The sequence below is a fragment of the Equus caballus genome, chromosome 19 (genome assembly GCF_041296265.1).
Source record: "Equus caballus isolate H_3958 breed thoroughbred chromosome 19, TB-T2T, whole genome shotgun sequence".
In the NCBI taxonomy this organism is placed as follows: domain Eukaryota; kingdom Metazoa; phylum Chordata; class Mammalia; order Perissodactyla; family Equidae; genus Equus; species Equus caballus.
In genome coordinates, this window is record NC_091702.1 from 43596163 (window position 1) to 43616089 (window position 19927).

Below are 19927 nucleotides of genomic sequence, written 5' to 3' on the forward strand. Positions count from 1 at the left end.
GCAAATTTAACCGTTATGCCACCAGGCTGGCCCCTATCTCTATGTTTTTAACATCCTTCAATGCTTAAGAATGCCATGTCATGGGTTTCGGGGGTGGGCAGTGAGCCTTTGGTGATACCTAGCAGCCAAAAAGACACAAGGCCAATTTCATTCTTCTGAATTTGGGGCCCAGCATCAGAAAATAGCAACATGCAAGAGTTGTTGCTCCGTGTGAGTACAGGTGTCTGAGGAGAAGAAAGGTCATAGTGTTGGCATGATATTAATCAGACTAACAGTCTTGTAGATGTCACAGCAGAAGGTAACATAACAAACTCCCAGCATTTTCAGAAGTCAGGAATCTCCTATCGTTCTGTTAATTCTATCTTATCATTCTATTGATTTGCTTAAAACTAAGACTACTCATTTATGTTAAGTGAGGTAATAACTCTCTGCCATCGGGTAGAATAGACAGAGGTAAAATGATAACATTTTAGCGCATCAGGTGGAAAAGAGACTGTGATCCAACATCATTTCTCTTCCAGGCTAGCAGTTCTTCCTCTCTATGATTCACACGCTTTTAAAAATTAATTAATTTTAATCTACTTCAGTGTGTAGATACTTTAAATGTGCATACATATTTACAGTTATATGAAATTACAAAAATGAAAATATCTAAAGCTTTCAACTTTAGTATTTAAAATATAATCTCATCAAGTATAAGACAATATTCTTAGAACACAGATTTTAACATCTTAATTTGAATGTCACAAAGAAAAAATACGTTTCTATAGACAGGAGAATAAAAGTAACAATAATTGTGCACTGATGAGGGACTTTTGTTCTCTGTTTTTCTTTTTATTAAAAAACCCAGGGTCAGGCAGGCTGCATTTGGCCCAAAGGTACTGTTTAGTTTTTCTCCTGTTTTTTCTTTTTTTAAGGTATACTTTTTGTTGAGGAAGACTAGCCCTGAGCTAAAATCTGTTGCCAATGTTCCTCTTTCTTTTTTCTCCTCAAAGCCCCAGTACAAAGTTCTGTCCCCTACTTGTAAGTCATTCTAGCACCTCCACGTGGGATGCCCCCACAGCATGGCTTGACGAGAGGTGCATAAGTCCATACCAGGGATCCTAACTGGCGAACCCTGGGCCACTGAAGCAGAGCATGGAAACATAAATCACTTGGCCACAGGGCTGGCCCCCATTTTTTTTAAGTATAATTTTTGGTGAGGAAGATTGGCCCTAAGCTAACATCTGCTGCCAATCTTGCTCTTTTTTTTTCTCTCCTCAAAATCCCAATACATAGCTGTATATCCTAGCTGCAGGACATTCTCGTTCTTCTATATGGGATGCTGCCACAGCATGGCTTGGTGAGCGATGGGTAAGTCTGCGCCAAGGATCCGAACTGGTGAACACTGGGCAGCCAAATCGGACTGTGAACTTAAGCACCTGGCGACGGGGCCAGCCCCCTCTGTTTCTAGTCAGATTTATGTCCTCAGAATGTTCCAAGTCAATAACTCCCATTTGATAGCAGCCCAAGTTTTTAAAGCAAAGTAGGAATCTTGGAATTACATATTTTATCCATGTTCAAGAATAATACAATCACTGTTGAAATTAAAGAGACCTTCAAAATGGCAACTACACTTCAACACGAAGGAGCTTGAAGATGTGTGCAGTGGCCGCCTCTCAGCAAACACTCCCCAGTGGGTTGGTGGTAGCAGCTCTGAGGCTGACTGGTGGCGCCTGAGTCATGGGCCCGTTGGAGCTGTGAGTCACAGCTGGAAACTTCCAAAGACAGAAGGGTTCAGATGCTCAGTGGCTAAAACAAATGACAACTGTCAGCTGCATGTCGCAGTGAAGCCAGTTACGGGCTCACATCATAAGTGGCTCAGAGGGAGGCAGTTCAAGGTTGGGGCAGTGACTCAAGACTATCATCAAATGTTGTCTGCATGGCATGTTGACTTGTTGCCTAATGGGTCCAAGGGTGCGCCCGTGGCCAGCACATCTAGGTTCAAGACAGGAAGAAGGAACAGAGTTGTGCCAACTGTGTCCTTTTCCCCTTTTATCAGGAAGGCAAAAGCTTTTCTAGAAACCCTCGAAAGACATCTGCTTACATCTCGTTGACCAGAATTTCATCAAGAAAAGCCAGGAAACGAGGGAAGCTGTGAAATTATTTTGCTGCCCCTCCTGCAAAGTGGACTTTTGTGATAGCAAAAAGGAAAAGCTGAAGACAGAGTGAGCAGTGAGCAGGGTTTGCTTCGATTAGCACTTCCCCTGAAAGGGCGATTGGAATCACCCCTTCTCCCCATGTGCTTCTCTACCCTGTGGAGTGAAGCCAACCTGGCAGGGGCAGGACCTCTCAGTCCCCAGCCAGTGGGGGTGGCGGGCGTTGCCGTTGGAAGTGCTGGTCACAGGCTGCAGAGCCCCTAGCCCACATTCTCCTCAGCCTCGGTGATGTCACACTGGGACTTCTGCCTTCCACCCTGGGCTGTGGCTTGGGCGCTCAATATGTCTTCAACAGTCGCTGTCGACATAGGGCTCCTGGAGCCAGTATCGGCGAGGGTGCCTGTGGGCACTGGAGGTGCCGCCATGCCGCTCTCTTGCGGGGTGGCAGACCTCAGGACCCACTTCCCTGGATGCTCCCGAGCCTGTTCGCTGCCTTCAATGTCGTGCTGCTGCTCATCCTCAGTGGCCTCTTCTTCGCATTCCCGTGAGTCTCCCACCCAGGCCAGCAGGTTTCTGACAGACACAGAAAGAAAAAGAGATGATGATAGCATGGAGCAGGAGAAGTGCAGAAGAGGGGTCAGGGAAGGGAGATATTCTAGGCAGAGGGCCCTGAATGTGCAAAGGCACTGAGGCATAGAGTGCTTGGTGCCCCTGGGAGCTGGTGGTGGTGGGTAGTGTTGGGTGACAGCTGGTGGAGCCTCTGTGGATCTGTCACTAGCTTGGATATTTATGGCAGGCTTTAAGGTCTATGAGTCCTGACCAGGTGGACTGAGTCCTGGGGGGAGCTCAGGACCTCCCGCAGATCAGGGCGGAGTCCTGCTCTGGTCTCAGTTGCAGATGGCTGGTCCAGAATGGGGAGTGGGTCGATCCCGTTGTCACAGGCCCCCTCTTCATCCTGACTTTCTTCAGTCTCGTTTCCCTCAATGTGTCAGACCCTGGCATCTTGCATCAAGGTGAGTTCTCAGCCCCTGGGAGAAGGAGGTAGCAGCCTAAAGGCTCCTGCCTGCAAAGATGATTCCTAACGTGCTCCCCACTCCCCTTCTTGGCCTCAAGACCCCTTCTCCCCACATCCTCCTCTGCTTGGGCCCTGCTTCTGTGCTTCATTTCCCAATCCACCGGGATGTGGAAAACAGAATTCCGGAGGTTTCCAGTTGCCTTGGAGGGGAGGGCGGGGCAGGCCAGGGAGAGAAGCCAGGTATTGACAACCACTCAGTTCTCTCCTCCTTCCCACTGCACACACTCCTTAAAGCATCAATCCCAGTTCCAAAGGCCTGTGTCGTCACAGAGCTCCTCTGGCTGGAAATTACCTTCCCTTGGGCTACCAGCCTCTCCCAGTTTGGTCAGGCAGCTGAGTGGGGACCGGGAATTCCCATGCCCACCTGCTCCCCACCCTTCCTGCAGCCCTGTGATGCTGCCGGGCTGCCCCCACCCCTGCCAGCAGCTGAGTGATGGAAGGGCTCCTGCTGCTGCCCAATCCTCTTCCCATGCCAGGCTCCAACGAACTGGGCCCCATGATGGTGCCTGTGGTGTGGGTGAACCACAGGGCCTTCCGCCTGCAGTGGTGCCCAAGGTGCTGCTTCCACCACCCGCCCCGGACCCACCACTGCCCATGGTGCAACATTTGTGTGGAGGTGAGTGCCCCTCTCATCTGCCCACCTGCCCCCCACCCTCTGCCCCACCTAGCACGTGGCCGGGACTAGAAGGCACACTTATACCGAGGCTGGGGTTGGGGGGAGGAGGCGGAGGGCATGGAAGGCATGAAACCACTTCCAAGACTGCTAAAGTCCAAGGGTGGCAGTCACTCCCAGCCACTCTTGGTCACTCATGCAGGTCACTGCATCTGTGCCTGCAGCTGTCCTGGGAGGCTGGCCCTCCCCTAGCCAGGTGCTGACAGGCACAGGTGCATCCATGTCTTTGCTTGGCCTCGTCAGACCAGGAGGAGGAAAGGCACCCCTGTCCCACCCCAGGCCTGGCTGACACTAGATGCCCCAGGGCCCTGTGGCCAGCTGCAGGCTCAGCCTGGGAGGATTTGCCTGTCCTCTTCTGGGGCTCCATGCCAGACAATCAACTGTGTTCTGAGAGCTTGTCTCTCTCTTGTGCATGGCCTGCCAAGGTTTACAAATGTGCTGTCTTATCTGCTACTTACAACCCTGGGAGGCTGGTGGGGGGATGTCAACCTTACTCTCATTCAGTGGATGAGGAAAGAGAGGCCCCAAGATATTCTCTGTCCTGCCCAAGGTTACACCAGGATGTTCCCACAGAAGGCCAAGCAGGCCTAGTCTGTAGAGGCCTCTTGACAGGTGACCTTGAGCCACAGAGCCCTGAAGTGTTCTAACCACAGAAAAGCCAGCGATTGGGACTTTGTGGCTTCGTTTCTCCCAGGGAACAGAGCCAGTGCCGGGGACCAGCTAGCCTAGGGGTCTAGGGTAAGGCTCAGGTTTGGGGGCTATGGAGGCCAGGCCAGAGATTGGGTCCTGGAGGGGAGCCCCTCTTCCTCTCGCCCAGGACTTTGACTACCACTGCAGGTGGGTGAACAACTGCGTCTGTCACTGCAATTTCCGTGTCTTCATGCTGTAGGTCCTGTCGCTATGCCTGTACTTGGGTGCCATGCTGGTCACTGTCCTGATGTTCCCAGTGTACAGGACTCAGCTTCCCTTCTCTATGGACGAGATCGTCGCGTATCCGCCAGGCTGTGGCGCCCTCCAGGGGAGCAGTGGGGAGGGCAGGGACAGCCAAGGGACAGACCCGGTCACAGGGGCGGGGCGAGCGGTGGGCGGGGTCCGAGAGAGGAGCCGTTTGGGAGGATCAGTCTGGGAGGAGTGAGGGCGGTAGGGTCGGGGAGATGGGCGGGGCTCGGAGGCTCTGCGGAGAGTTGAGAATCTAGCAGCGAGGTGGATGGAGGTGGGCAGAAGGTGGCCCGGGGCCTGGACAGCAGGGTGGGGTGAGGTTTACCCGGGACTGGAGCGCAGGGAGAGGATGGACCCTCGGGTCGTGGGCGGGGCCGTTGGGGCGGAGCCTGGGTGAGGGGCGGGGCCAACGAGGACAATGGAGGGCACAGCTCCTTAGCTCGTGGGCAGCCACGTGGTTGCCGTACCCGCCGCCGGCTTCCTGGAGCCTCTCTTCGTGCTGCTGCTCATCAAGGCCAGGTCGGTGAGCGCGGCCGAGCGCTGCCACGAGGGCCAGGTACGTGGGCCCGGGGGAGCCACGACACCAGGCTAGGACGGTCCCCTTGTCCCTCCCCTTTCTGCTGTTTCTCCACCGCCCTGGTCCTCATGGCCTGAACTCCCTCGAAGGTACCTCGTTAGCCTTAAGACCCTGATTCAGCTCCCGTGTTACCTCCACTGGGGCTCGGTGTCAGTCTCTCTCCTGGGTGCCCTGCGTCCAGGGCCTTCTGTGTGCCAGGCGGCGCGTGCATTATTTTCACGCTGCGCGGAGTGGTGAGTAAGGCTCCATCCTGCGCTGGTGTTGAGGAGGAGCCTGAAGTCAGAATAACTCCCGCCAGACGCCGGTCAACACTGAGAGAGGGGCCCGCCCACGCTGTGCAGCACAGACTCAGAGAGGGAACGGAGAGTTCAGAGAGGACCGCGGTGGAGAGGGTTTTGGGTGGGCGGAGGGCAGAGGGGAGGGCGGTGCAGGTGAGGGGCACAGCTTGCAAAAAGGCAGGGATGTCCGAAAGGCTGCGGACTGTTGACAAGATGGCGAGGAGACGGTTGTCATTGCAGCAGAGAGTGGATGGGAAACGAAGTGGCCTGCTTGGCATTGGGCAGGTGGGAAAGGCTGAGAACGTCAGCTGGAGAGTTTAGTCTTGGGACCTGGAAACCTGGGAGCCACGGCAGGATCTTTTTTTTTTTTTTACATAAAGTAAAATTCACCCTTTTTAAGCACCCAGTTCTATGAGTGTGGACAAGCATGGACAGTCCTGTAGCTACCACCATATTTAAAATTCAGAACAGTTCCATCAGCCCCGAAATTCTCTGATGGTCCTTTGTAGTCAGTTTGTCCCGTACCTGCTGCCCCTGGCAACCACTGCGTTGTACTATCCCCATAGATTTTCTCTTTCCAGAACCTCCTATAAATGGAATTCACAGCCTTTTGAGTCTGGTGTCTTTCACATCGCACAATTGACCTGAGATTCATCCATGTTGTTGCCTAAATGAGTAGTGTCTTCCTTTTACTGCTGGTCACTGTTCCATCCTGTGGATCTACCACAGCTTGTTTATCCATTTGCCAACTGAAGGATATTTGAGTTGTTTCCAGTTTTTGGTAATCATAAAAAAGCGGCCATAAACATTTGTGTACAGTTCCGTGAAGATAAGTTTTCATTTATTTTTGGTAAATAGGTAAGAGTGGCCTTGCTGGGTTCTATGGTAACTGAATTTTTCATTTTGTAAGCAACTGCCAAATTGTCTTCCAAAATGCCTGTACCATTTTGCATTCCCACAAGCAACCTATGAGAATTCCAGTTGCTTCTGCATCCTCACTGACATTTGGCGTTGTCAGGTTTTTTTTTTTTTTTTCTATTTTAGCTAGTCTAAGAAATGTGTGCTGGGCCCCGCCCGGTGGCGCAGCGGTTAAGTTCGCCCGTTCCACTTCTCGGCGGCCCAGGGTTCACTGGTTCGGATCCCGGGTGCGGACATGGTACCGCTTGGCACACCATGCTGTGGTAGGCGTCTCATATATAAAGTAGAGGAAGATGGGCACGATGTCAGCTCAGGGCCAGGCTTCCTCAGCAAAAAGAGGAGGACTGGCAGTAGTTAGCTCAGGGCTAATCTTCCTCAAAAAAAAAAAAATGTGTATGCTGGTATCTCATCGGGGTTTTAATTTGCATCTTCCTAATGACTAATGACGTTGAGCATGTTTTCATGTTCTTATTAGCCATGTGTATGTCTGTGATTAAATGTCTGTTGTAATCTTTTGCCCATTCAAAAAACTTGAGTTGTTTTCTTCTTGTAGAGTTTGAAGTGTTTTGTATATATTCTGGATTTGGATATGTGTTTTGCAAATATTTTTCCCCAGGCTATGGCTTGTCCTCTCATTTTCCTGACAATGTCTTTCAAAGATCAGAAGTTTTATACTTTCATGAAGTGCCATATCAGTTTTTTCTTTTATGGATTGTGTTTTTGGTGTTGTAGTTAAGCAGTCTTTGCCTAACTCGTGGTCGCCAAGATTTTCTCGTGTGTTTTCTTCTAAAAGTTTTATAATTTTAGATTTTCTGTTTACGCTTCTGATTCATTTTGAGTCAAATTTTGTATGTGATGCAAGGCATGGGTCAAGATTTATTATTTTGCAAGTGGGTTGTGCCAACACCATTTGTTGGAAAGACCATCCTTCTCCATTGTGTGGCCTTTGCACATTTATCAAAAATCAACTGACTATATATATGTGGCTGTATTTCTGAACTCTCTATTCTTGCCAATGCCACACTGTCTTCCTTAGTAGCTGTCTATTAAGTCTTGAAATCACACAATGTGAGATCTCTAACTGTGCTCTTTATTTTCAAAGTTCATTTGGCTGTCCTAGATCCTTTGACTTTCCATATAAATTTTAGCATCAGCTTGTGAATTTCTACAAAAATCTTTGCTGAGATTTTCATTTGCATTGCATTGAGTGCAAAGACCAATTTGACATTTTAACAATATTGAGTTTTGAATCCGTGTGCATGGGATTCTTCTCCGTTTATTTAGGTCGTCCCTGATTTCTTTCATTAGCATTTTGTAGTTTTCAGTGTATAGATCTTGCACATATTGTGTTAGCTTATTTCTAAGTAGTTCATGTGTTTTTCTGCTTTTATAAATTTTTCAAAATTTGATTTCCATTTTTTTATTATTATAAGAAGACATAATGGGGTTTTATATATTGTTCTTGCATCTTGCAACAAGTGTAGAAAAACTGAGAGCTGGGAAAGCAGAGAATGGGGAGAGGTGGGTGGAAGTGCCTTTGGAGCAGTTTCGTAGCAAAAGGCCAATGTGATAGTGTGTTTGGAAAGAGGCAGCAGGAGGATGTGTGTGGCCAAAGGAGACAGAGAGGGGAGGATGCTGCCAAGGGGGTGCCGGGTGAGGGGAGGACCCCTGAGACGGCAGGAGAGGGTGTGCAGGGCCAGGGGTGGCCTGGAGAGAGCTACTCAGAGGTGGGTTGGGGGAGGCCTTGGCTGACGCTCGTGGCTTCTGTCCCTTGGTGTCTTGCTGCAGCCCTGGGCTGAGCTGACGGGCTCAGGGTAGGGAGCAGTGGTGGCTGTCCCAGTCCTGCTGGATCTGAGCTCTTCTTCCTGCCCTTGCCCCTTCCAGTACCGGTACCTGCATGTAAACAACCCTTTCGACCTTGGCTGTGCCAGAAACTAGTATTTCACACTTTTTCTGCCGCAAGGACCCAGGTGAGTTGGCAAACCAGAGGCCCGAGTGGTGACCCTGGGGCTGGTGGGGTGAAGCTGGGGTTCTCATACAAGAAATGCGGCAGAGGGCCCGGCAGCCTGGATGCGACTGGCCTCAGCTCCCTTTATGGACGAGCTGGTACTTTGTGTTCCCCATGCTGAGGGGGACCAGGCCTGGAGGACTGCGACCCCTTCCATCTGGCTTGTGCTCCCCAGGTACATGGCCGAAGCTGTCGGGCTGCAGAGAGTGGTGGGGCCAGACTGGGTGCCCATGCAGACCCTGCACTGCTCGATGGGCCCCTCCACACCCAGTCCCCTAGCCGTTCCTGGGCCAGGATCTGGACCCCAGGTACAACCTCTGGGTCTCTACACACTGGAACAGGGTCCCCCAGGCAGCGGCGATCCCGATCCTGCACTCCTCCAGAAGGTAAGGGATGTGTGTGTGTGTGTGTGTGTTCACATGCACAAGTGCAGCTGCCTGTGCCTGTGGTGTTGGGAATGGGCATCTCCAGATTGTGCAACTGTGGGGGGAAGCTCCCCCGTGGTGCGGTGGTCCTGAAGCTGGAGCACTGAGAGCTCGAGGGAGGGGGATGATAGGCCCCAGGAGTGTTGGAAGTAGAGTCACAGGCCTCCAGAATACACCAGGGGATCCTGGAGACACAAAGGGAAAAGACCACACCACAACCTTGCTAGTTGGCCTTTACCCCATCACTTGCTTTCTGGGCCTCAGTGTCCAGATTAGGACTGAAGGTAGTCCAGTGGTTTCTAATTTGGGGGGACCGATTCCTTTATTTAAAGGCAACTTTTAATCTGGAGCTGAGTGTATGAACCGTGTGGAAGTGGACCATTAGGAATGAAGCAGAGGTAGGTAATTCACAAGCCCCGCCCAAGCGCCCCTGCAGTGGCATTCTGTGGTGCCACCACACGCCCATGCTCTGCGTGTGGGGGGTGGAGGCTTGGACAGCGTCTTCCTCCCCAGCTGGTGGGCCATGCTCTGTAGGGTGGACCCTTGGGGACAGCCCCCATCCTCCACTCTGCATTTAGGTCCACGCCGGCTGGCCCAGTGCTGCCCCTGCTGCATGAGGCCGCATATCAGCCTTGGTCTCCTCTCCTCCCTTTGCCCCTGGAGATGCCAGGAGCCTCGACACCTGAACCTCACTCCTCTATCCCGCGTGGAGGCTCTCTGTGCCTTGTCCCTGCCTACTCCCCTGGCGGGAGTGCCTGGATCCCCCGAAAGCCCATTAAATACCCTTTGCCTGCCTCCTCCAACTGCCTTGGGGCTTTGTCTGTCCCAGTTTCCACGGAGATGGGGGATCTGGGGCATTCTGGGGGCTGAGACAAAGACCCTGAGAGGAGGGACCAATGTCCAATATTGGCTGGCTTTGCGACCTTGGGCAAGACACTCAACATTTCTATCATCCTTAAAATGGGGCAACCATAACAACCACAGCAGAGCTGGAGATGATGGAAGAGAAAACCCAGCAGTGCCTGGATGTCCTCCCAGGAAAGTCCTAGCCTCTGCCCTGCAGCTCCCCTGTCTGCCTGAAGGGGGCGCATGCTGCCCAGGAATTCACCCAGAGTGGCCTGCTCTGGCAGTACAGCATGGGAACCTCCTGGGTAGTTTGGGGCTGGCCCTCAGGTGAGGAGGGGGCCCTCCCGTGGCCTCATCCCAGGGAGGTGGAGTGCGCGTGTTCCCCATCACAGTCCACCCTGCATCTTTCCTCTGAGCCATTCTCACCCACGTCACTCCCTCCTGTTGAGGAGTCAGATGCTGTTTCATGTCCTGTCCTTGTGGAGGGGCCCTAGGCTATGTGTGTCTGCAGGCCTTGGTGGGCAGGGAGAGGGCAGTACATCAAACTTGGCGCCTGTAGTGGCCAGCGTGTAACCTTGGTTATGGGAAATAATGGCACCTTCCTGGAAGCTCGTCAGAGGATGAAATGAGGTGGTTCATGCAAACACGAGGCGCACAGTAGGGACACACTGAAAGCAGCCAGTATGATGATAATCATTTTCTCCATCACACAGCTAACAGACCACCCAGTGTTCCTCCAAGGGCCACCTTCTCAGAATTCCAGGGCCCCAGACCACCGACTCAGAATCTCTGGGTGGGGGAGGGCAGTAATCTGAATCTGAGTTTTTGTCAGGTGCCCGGTGTGATCCTGCCACCTTGAAGTTTCAGAACTGCCTCCTTAGGAGAGGAGGACGGGCACCAGGACACTGCTTCCTGGCACCCTGTACCCAGGGGAAATTGGGAAATGGTGAGGGTAAGAAGGAACGATGTCACCACAGGGCAGATCAACACCCCAGGACACGTGGAGGTGTGTGTGCCTGTGTGTGCACGCCCGTGTTGTGTGTTGGGGCAGGAGCTCATCCTTGGGGAGTGTCAGCCCCACCTGGGGAGGTGGGTGACCTGTGTGCAGGACATGGCTCCAGGTCTCTACACACTGAGTCCCCCTGCAGGCTGCCCCCCCTCCTCTCCCACCCTGATCGTGGTGGCCTCGGGCCCTCTGTGTTTGGACCCTGCCTCACCCGTGGCTCTGGCTCTGGCTCTCTGGGCTCCTGGGCAGCCTTGCTCAACCCCAGGGACTCCAGCTCCCCTGTGTCCACTTTGCCCTGGTGCTAGCCTCCCCTGTTCCAAGTTCCCTTGGGCTGCAAGCATTTCTTCAGCTCTCATCTTGCTTACCTCAGGGTTGACCTTAGGTTCTGGGGAGGGGTGCAGTGTGTTCGTTGACATGCAAAAAGGCAGTCAAGTTGTGGACTTGCTTTCATTGGCTTCCGTGGCCACATTTACACTTCTTGGGGGGCCAGCCCGGTGGCGCAGTGGTTAAGTTCACACATTCTGCTTTGGCAGCCAGGGGTTCGCCTGTTCAGATTCCTGGTGTGGACATGGCACCACTTAGCACACCATGCTATGATAGGCGTTCCACATATAAAGTAGTGGAAGATGGGTGCGGATGTTAGCTCAGGGCCAGTCTTCCTCAGCAAAAAAAAAAAAAAAAAAAAAAAAAAAACAGAGGAGGATTGGCAGCAGTTAGCTCAGGGCTAATCTTCCTCAAAATAAATAAATAAATTAATTAATTAAATTAAATAAACTTCTTGGGACCTGCATTTACGAGGAAAGCTGAAGCAGCCTCATCTGTCTGGGAAGCTCGCAGTCCATGATCGCTTGTCAGGGGTGGAGGGCATGAGATGTTTTGAGCCCCTGACCCCAGGTGTGTGTGTGGCACCCGAATCTGTGTGGGTCTCCTGTGTGTGTGTGTTCCAAGGCACAGCTCAGCCCAGGCTGCCCAGCACTGAGCAGAAGCCCACAGGCCCACTCCCAAATGGTGTCCTGTGGGTGTCTGTGCCGGGGCCTCATGGGAAGAGGACCCAGGAACCTGGGCCAAGGCTTGGAGGGGGATGTTCATGGAACAGGCTTGGTGTCGGAGTGACACCTGCTGGAGGCCCTGCTCTGCAGGAGGCTGAGAAACCCAGGGTCCCCCAGGGTCTGGGACCCCTAGTCCCGCCCTGCCTTGCTGCCTGTCCCTCCACTGCCCTGCCTGGTTCAGAGCCGGGTGCCTGGTCATCAGGATGGCATCGACAGCTTCCCTGCCCCCTGCTATACGGGGGACTCCCCCAGTCTCAGGCCAGGCCTTCCAAGTCCTCAGCCACGTGTCAGTCATGTCCCCCAACAGCCTGGGTCTCAGTTTCCCCACTGGGCAAGGACATAACTTTCCTCTGACACTGATAGGCGGCCCTGACCCCTCCTGCTCTGAGATTCTGGCTCTTTCTGGTCCCTCCCACCAGAGATTTCTAGGATTTCTTTAGGAAAGTCCCTTGGATCAGGCTTCTCTGCCCCTCGAGGGCTATGAGGGCCCTAGCCCACCCCTTCCTCTGACTCCCCCACATGCTCTCCCCTGAGCACTGGGCCGGCCCCCTCCCCAGAGGTTCTCTCCTGCCAGGCTGGAGGCCTCAGCCAAGCTTCCCCCACCTCCCCTTTCCTCCTCCTCCCTGCTCATGCTGAACCTGCCCTCTGATTCCCACACAGCCCCCTCAAGGTCCTTCGCCCACTGATAAGAGGAAGGGTGTTATCAGGGCCCAGCGAGAGGGCCTGCTCTCCACACCCAGGAAGCCCTGCCACCCTGCCTTCCCTTGGCCCACTACCAAGGAGTCACTCCCAACCCTGCAGGGCTGCCTGGTGGCCACGTCTGGAGCCCCTTTAAGAGGTCCCCAGCCTGTGCCTGGGGAGGGCTTGGACCTCTGATGGGAGCCCAGAAACAGCCACCCCTTCTCCGTCATCTCCAGACCTTTCTTCTGTGGGCCTTCTAGAAGGTCAGGTGTGTAGGGTAGGCAGAGCACTGTACTGGGAATCAGGAGGCCGAAGTGTCAGCTCGGCTATCAACTAGTGTGCTATGGGAGCAAGTCTCTTCCCTCTGTTTGGCCTCAGGTTCCTCATCTGTAAACGGGAGTGATCATCATGGCTACCTCCCAGGTGGTCACAGGATGCTAACTGTTCAGAGCTGGAAGGGACTCAGGGGTCACCATATCCAGCTGCCCTTTCATCCCCAATTTCACAGATGGGCACTAGAGAGGGAGGGGATTGCGTAGGATGACACAATATCAAAGCCAGGCAGCATTCTCTCTATTTCTCAGGCTGCCTCTCCTGTTCCTGCTTGGGGTCCATTCCAGAGGAGGAAGGACCTGGGCACGCACCACAGAGCCCGGCCCTCTGGCCCCCCTGCCTCAGAGCCAGGCCAGGCAGCGCCTTTCAGCATGGAGGCCTGGGGAGCTGATAAGAAGGCCGGGCTTAACTCTCTCCAGCCCTGTGCTGGGAGCGATAAGGACGCCCTGCTGCCTGCCACTCGGCCCTGCCTTGCCCACCCCACCCAAGGAGGCCCTGCCGGACTAAGGGTGGGATGGGGCCAGGATAGATAGGGCAGAGGAGGTTGCTGCTGGGTGGGATCAGGGGCCAGAATCCTAACAGCTCACAGGGCGCAGGCCGTTGGTGACTGACCCTCCTGGGCATCTGGGCACAGTGCCTGGCACCCAGGGGATGCTTCATCAGCACCACGTCCTCTTTTGTTCCTGCACACAGAGCGGGGCTAGAGTGAAGTGGCCTGGGGCTGAAGGTTTGCCAGGGCCCCCTTCTGGGTAACAACCTTTACCGAGCGCCACCCAGGTCAGGGCCTGTGCTGAGTGGTTCATATAATCTCTAACCCTCACGACAACCCTCTGAAGTTGTTCTTGTTTTAGAGACGAAACCAGCGCTGAGCAAACAGGCCACTTCCCCAAGGTCACACAGCTTCCAAGTGGCAGAGCCCAAACTCCTTCGGCCTGTACCCTTACACGGTGCTTCCTAGGCAGCTCTATGGTATTAGCAGTGGTTAAGACGTGGGCTCTGAAGCCAGCCTGCCTGGTGCCGCTGCTGTAAAGCGGGATTAATACTCACATCTCATTGCACTGTCACGAAGTTTCACTGCGGTGCACATGGGGAGGGTGGTGCAGGCATCGGCACGTGCCAGGTGCTTAATCAATGGTAGTGATTGTCACCACAATACAATGGAGGTAATGCCCAAGTCAGGACTTTGTCACTGTGGGGGGCTTCAGGAGGCCAGTCACCGCGGCAGCAGCAGCCCGTTCCTGTCCAGTGTGGTGTGGGTTCCCTAGTGGCCTGGCAGCAAAGGTGAAGGGTGCTGCCCCAGAGGGGAAGCCTGTGGTGGTGTTTTACAGAAAATCAGCCAATGTTGGTGTCTCCAGGCCAGAGGGGGATGGAGGCGTGGGCTGAGAGTCTTCAGGGAGCAGCGAGATGACCACCCATGGCTCTGCTCTCCTGTGGGGGGAGGGAGTTTCCCGTGAAGAAAGCACCCTGTTGCTTCTGTTTTGTGGTCAGGCAGTGTCCCAGGCTGAAGGAAGTCAAACGCTATGGTCGTTCTGGGCCTGTGTCGGCCTCACTCAGAGCCCTGCCTGCTCTGGGTCCCTGTCCCTGTGGCCTCTGGACAGCTCCAGGCCAGGTCCCACCCCGCCTCTGTCTTAGCCTCACCTCTTCTCACCTTTCCACCCGTCTCTCCCCCCGTGCCCTCCCCCTCCTTTCCTGGACTACAGCTTCCAGGAACACAAAGTAAGCTGTCTGACAACCTTCACGTAATGACTTTTAACTATGATTCTTGGAAGCCCCTGGGCCTGGCGTGGAAGCCCACAGAGCTCTGGGCCAGGCCAAGCCAGGGCTCGCACAGGGCACCCTTGTCTGCCTCCCACTGGGACTTCCTCCGTGGGCCGGGCACGCACTTTCCAGCTGCTATTGGGTCCAGGCAGTTTTGCTGTTGAAATCGGAGATTCCCAAACCGAAAGGGGCCTCCTGAATATCTAGCTTATTTCTCAGTAAGGAAACCACGATGGTGGGGGCGAGGTTCAGCGGGGCTTCCCCCTGATCACGCGGCCAGGGAGAGGCCAGGTGGGGCGGTCCCGACCTCTGCCCCAGCCTGGCCACCAACCGGCCATGGGAAGGGCCCTCTGACTTCTCCTGGAGGCCTGGTGGCTTGGCGCTGGTGGGCGCCTCTCAACCCTGACAACGGTGATGCCAGGGCCAGTCGGATCGCTACCCGTGGGCTGAGGACTTTGCTCACATTATCTCACTGAGTCCTCAAAACGACTTTTGAGGAAGGTGCTGCTGTTGGTATTGTGGGTGTGACCTGGACAGTGCTCAGGTCTCCATGGCCCTATCTGCAAGGACAGAGTTTTCTGGAGAGTCCTCGGGCTACTCCTGCCCTGACCTCCTGGGAGTCCATGACTCAGCCACCAGGGAGAAGGGTCCTTGGTCTGGGGAAAAACCCTGAGGTGGACAGGGCCCCAGGCAGGGCTTATTCCATGGCCCATTAGGGTCCTTCACCTGAAGCTCATCTGTAGCAGGGGGCGCATTAGGTCACCAGGCAAAGGTACTGACACCTGGGCAGGACCCTTGGCCATCTGGGCTGAGAAATTCCCCCACCCAGGAGTTCCTAGATGTCTGTGCCTCAGCCACTAACAGAAATGGAAAGACACTGCCGCCTGCCCATTTCCTGGCTGGGGCAGTGGGGCTCTGTGGAGACCGCAGCCAGCACCAGGAGGCCTGGTGGGGAGGCAGGCTCTGCTGCTTCCTGGCAGGGTGGGCACAAGAAGCCCCTGCCCTCTCAGAGCCGCTGTTCCTGCATCTGCAAAAGGGAAGTGAAAGCCCCTGCCGGGCTACAGGGCAGGGCGGTGGGGCGGTGGGCCGTTGGGCGCGCGCCGGAAAGACAGGCTGTGCACTTTCACTTCTTTGCACAGGGCGGCTGGCGAGGCTGTGGGGCTGCTGTAAAGGGATCCTTGGGGGGAGCCAGACTCGGGCTCCAGGACCTGGCAGGAGTAACTCCCTTTGTCTTTTATCTCCATGTCCCCTCCTTGGGCCAAATGTTTTGGATCATTTGGAAGCAGCCAAGGCCGAAGCAGGCCATCTCATTTTAAATCCCAGACAGACAGAGCCTGGATCACTTTCCTTGCATGCTTCTCAGCTCCCTCTCCTCCCCACTAAGTATCTGTCCCTAGGGGAAGAGCTGGCCAGACTTGGCTTTGGGGCAGGGAGGTGGCCCTCTCTGCTCCCAGCTGGCACCACCATCTGTCATCCTCCCCAGGCCCCTGGCCTCAGGGTGTGCTCAAGTAGAAGCCTCTGGAAGGCCTCAAGGTCTGGTTGTGGCTGGCTCCCTCTGACCCCCCAGCAGGGATGGGGGCTTCCCCTGTCCCGACCAAGAGGTTCAATCTTCCTTGGACACAGTCTAGACCAAAGAGTAAGGAGGTTTCTTCCTGAAGCAGAGACCAGAAATAGGCACACAGAGGGCTCTGTGCTTTGGAGTTGAAGCTTTTAAAGATTTGTTTTCTTTAAATATCCTGCTGCAGGAAAGAGAAGCCAGAAATCAAACTTTCCTGACATGAGGATTTCAGGTGGCTTTAAAGGAGCATGTGTTTGGTTTCCATCCCACCCTGCTTCTGCTCAGTGGGGTCTCGGGCACTTGTCCCCGGGGTCTGGAGGAGGGTCCACACCCCCCCAGGCTCACCCCTGCAGCCTCAGCGGGAGCTTTCCTCAGCACCAGATCCAGCCTGAGGGCCTCTGCTCACAGCTGGCCCTGCGCTTGGTCCTGAGAGGGTCTGGGCACATCCACCTCAGGAAATAGAGGTCTCTTTTCCTCCAGCCTCAGCTGCACTGGCGCTGTTGACCACACCCTCATTCTTGAAAACTCTCTTTTCCCGTGACCTCAGGGATCAGACACACTTCTGACTCTTGTCCTGACTCCAGGACATTCTGTCTAGACTCTTCCTCTCACCTCCTACCAGGAAGGCTTCCAGGTCCCATCCTCGGGCGCACCCCTTCTTGGAGAACTCACTTGTTCCCTTGCCTTCAGGAGTGCTGGGCCCGGCTGAGCCTCCATCTACATGACCTCTGGCCCTACAGTGCCCCAGGCTCTGGTGTTAATTTTCTTCTTTTTTTCAGCTTTGTTGAGGTATAATTGAGAAATAAAATTGTAGGATATTTAAAGTGTACAATGTCATGATTTGGTATACGTGTGCATTATGAAAGGGCTCTCCCATCCACTTGGCCCTGAGTTTTGATGATAGAATTATTGGAAGTCCCACCAGAGGCTCGGGGTCTTTCCAAGTCCCAGCACTGCAGGGGAGGAGGAAAAAAGCAGAGGCAAAAGCAGCCATGGAGTGAGAGGCCCACTGGTTAGTGTGAAGGTGCAGCTGAGCAGGGCACCAGGGCCTGGATGCAGAGGAAAACGCATCTGCATGTCCCTGACCTGTCCCAAGCCTAGTCCAAAGGATGTCCCAAAGCTGGCCTTGACCAAGAGAGGAGCAGGACTGAAGGGATCCCTGAGCAGCATTGTTTGCCCTCCTTGCCCCTGCGTCCTTCTGTGGGGGCCATGGTAGGGCTGCGTGGGGTTGGGGAGGGAGGGCACTGGGTGACGGGGCGTCTAGAGAGCGAATCAATCAAGGGCTTATTGCCGGCATCCAGGGAGGAGCTGATAAAATGACTGAGACCTGAACTGGGATACTGGGAATAAGAGTTCATCCATCCATTCACTCAGTCATTCAACTAACACTGAATAATCACAATGTGTCTAGGAGGTAATGAAATTAATTTTTATAAAGAATGTGTTCATGGGACCGGCCCCGTGGCCATGTGGTTAGGTCCACACACTCTGCCTTGGCAGCCCAGAAGAGCTTCACTGGTTCAGATTCTGGGCTTGGACCTAGCACTGCTCATCAAGCCATGCTGAGGCGGCGTCCCACATAGCACAACCAGAGGGACCCTCAACTAAAATATCAACTATGTACTGGGGGCCTTTGGGGAGAAGAAAGAAATATTAACATAAATAAATAAATAAGTAATCTGGCTTCCAGAATCCATACTGCTGATGAATAAGGTCCTTTTTTTTTTTTTGGAGGAAGATTATCCCTGAGCTAACATCTGCTGCCAATCCCTCCTCTTTTTGCTGAGGAAGACTGGTCCTGAGCGACATCCGTGCCCATCTTCCTCTACTGTATACGTGGGATGCCTACCACAGCATAGCTTTTGCCAAGCAGTGCCATGTCCTCACCCGGGATCCGAACCAGCAAACCCCAGGCTGCCGAAGCAGAACGTGCGCACTTAACCACTGAGCCACTGGGTTGGCCCCTGAATAAAGTCCTTAAAAAAAAAAACGTGTTCATGTATAGTATAATTGTGTTAATTTAAAATTATACATATGTATTTTTAAAAGACTGGAAGATTTATCAAAAGCTCATGGAGGAGCAAATGTCTGCTAACTGGGGGGACTCTGGGCTGGGTGTTAGGACGCCTGGTTTCTAGGTCCAGCTCCCCCTCTGCCTGGCTGTGTGACTGTGAAAAGCCCTTTTCCTCTCTGGATCTGTTTCCTCATCTGTGCAATGAGAGTGTGGAGCCAGAGGATCCACGGCTCTCTCCAGCTCTGATGTGACCTGAGAACACCCTGGACTAGGGTTTATGGCAGTTTCACTGGCGCGGCGGGGCTGCTCTGCTTTGCCCTGGAAGCTGTGCCCACCCCCACGCAGGCCCTCCCCCACTCCCCTCCCCCGCCCTGTGGAGCGCTACACAAAAGGGAGGAAGAGGCCGCCCGCAGCCTGACCTGCCGTTGGGCCCTGACCTCAAATTAGGGTCACGCCTCTCATCTCTTTACGCCCGCTTCACGTCATGAAAGACCTCCTCCACCCTTCAGCTGCAGCCTCGTGACCAGGAACAAAGGGGGCTCTGACCAGAGCTGCTGCCCCCACACCTTGATGGCCCTGAAGCTTCAGTCAGGAAGTAAGGGAGCCAGGCAGGCATTGATTACAGGTCCCCGCGTGGGCCAGACGCCATGTGGGTTGCTCTGTGGGTGTTAGCTTGTCCGTTCTCCACAATGGCCCTGGTTGGAAAGTTTGTCACCTTTGTCTCATGGAGGAGGAGGTAAGGCTCAGAGAGGTTAAGCACCGTGCCCAGTCGCACAGCTGGTTAGTGGGGCTGCAGTTAGTGGAGCCGGCTGGCTCAGCATCAGAGCTGAAAGCAGGCAGAGCTCTGGGCTGCTCTTCCGAGGACTGAGCGGGATTTCCAGCTGCTGGCAGACCCCACTCCTGCCACCCCCACCAGAATTTTGTAGGAGGTGCCGGGGCTTAAACCCATTTCTGATTCTCCCCATTGAAAACACATTTCTCCTCCCTAGAAAATCCCACTGGCAGAACTGCTGCTTCTCCCTTCCTTGTCCTGAGGCCTCTGAGTCACCCTGACTCCACCGCAGTCAGCAGACCCAGTACCTTCTGTCATCTTTCCGTGGAGGCTGGAGCTCTTGTTCTCGTGGGAAGCAGCTCATTGAAGGGGAGAGAATTTACGGTCCCCAGTCATCCTGCTGTCACCTTCATGCTGAGCTGGCTCCTGGGGACCCGCTTCTTCCCATCACAACTTCCCAATTTGGTCAACTAACTCTGTCCGTTTTCCCCCAGCCTGCTCCCCACAGCATGCTGCCCCACATATCACCTTCCCCCCACCCCCTTCTTCTTTAAATTCTAAAATAGGAGGGCAGGGGAAATTATGTCCATTCTTCTGTCTGGCCCCAGATTTTCAGGCAGGCATTCAAAATAAATAAAAAAGTAATTTTTTATCAAATGCTTTTCTGTTTTGACTACTGGCATTACAATGGTATTGTTCTAATGTTCATTGCACACATTAAGGATTCTGGAGTACTCTTTGTTAACCGGCCCTCCCTAAATACTATAATAACACCCTTTCAGGGGGCAAATGTCTTTTGACCACATCTTGGAATATAACCCAGTTAGAAGTTGGAGGTCGCCTGTAATTCTTCACAAATTCAAATCTGCTACACCTTGA

General features: G+C 53.9%; 2 protein-coding genes, 1 long non-coding RNA gene and 1 other non-coding gene across 19 annotated transcripts in view; 3 read left to right on the forward strand and 1 right to left on the reverse strand.

Annotated features, from left to right (window-relative positions):
* The window catches only part of LOC111768970 (zinc finger DHHC-type palmitoyltransferase 19), a 43312-nt gene extending 40579 nt beyond the window's left edge, over nt 1-2733 (forward strand). For 2 of the 3 annotated variants that reach the window (XM_023623161.2, XM_070243535.1), the window contains one exon: nt 2042-2733. In XM_023623161.2, the coding sequence (XP_023478929.2) occupies nt 2042-2096 (55 nt within the window). In that variant the 3' untranslated portion in view covers nt 2097-2733. Of the gene's footprint in view, nt 1-1278; nt 1354-2041 lie in introns of those variants that run through there. The other variant, XM_070243534.1, reaches the window with a different exon arrangement.
* Nucleotides 929-19705, forward strand: LOC100069974 (palmitoyltransferase ZDHHC19). Of its 14 annotated transcripts, none has more exons than XR_011429171.1 (9): nt 2515-2682; nt 3030-3151; nt 3690-3829; nt 4776-4876; nt 5276-5381; nt 8483-8568; nt 8782-8992; nt 9364-9429; nt 9610-9831. XR_011429171.1 is itself a non-coding variant. In XM_070243527.1 (8 exons), the coding sequence occupies exons 1-8, from the start codon at nt 2609-2611 to the stop codon at nt 19520-19522; spliced, it is 1149 nt and encodes a 382-aa protein (XP_070099628.1). In that variant the 5' UTR covers nt 2550-2608; the 3' UTR covers nt 19523-19705. The 14 variants fall into 14 exon arrangements, 4 of the variants coding, with proteins under 4 accessions (XP_070099628.1, XP_070099630.1, XP_070099629.1 ...); XR_011429167.1 differs by lacking the exon at nt 9610-9831 and adding an exon at nt 19266-19705 and having other exon boundaries at nt 2550-2682; nt 4724-4876; XR_011429172.1 differs by lacking the exon at nt 9610-9831 and adding an exon at nt 19266-19705 and having other exon boundaries at nt 2550-2682.
* LOC138919190 (uncharacterized) lies at nt 2206-5262 on the reverse strand. The gene is made up of 4 exons (XR_011429180.1): nt 5151-5262; nt 4716-4857; nt 2918-3166; nt 2206-2711 (listed from the first exon to the last, which is right to left on the reverse strand). It is a non-coding gene; the product is annotated as an uncharacterized lncRNA (long non-coding RNA).
* Nucleotides 12728-12848, forward strand: MIR9180 (microRNA mir-9180). The gene has a single exon (NR_128260.1). It is a non-coding gene; the product is annotated as a microRNA mir-9180 (primary transcript).
* Nucleotides 19706-19927: the final 222 nt, after the last annotated feature.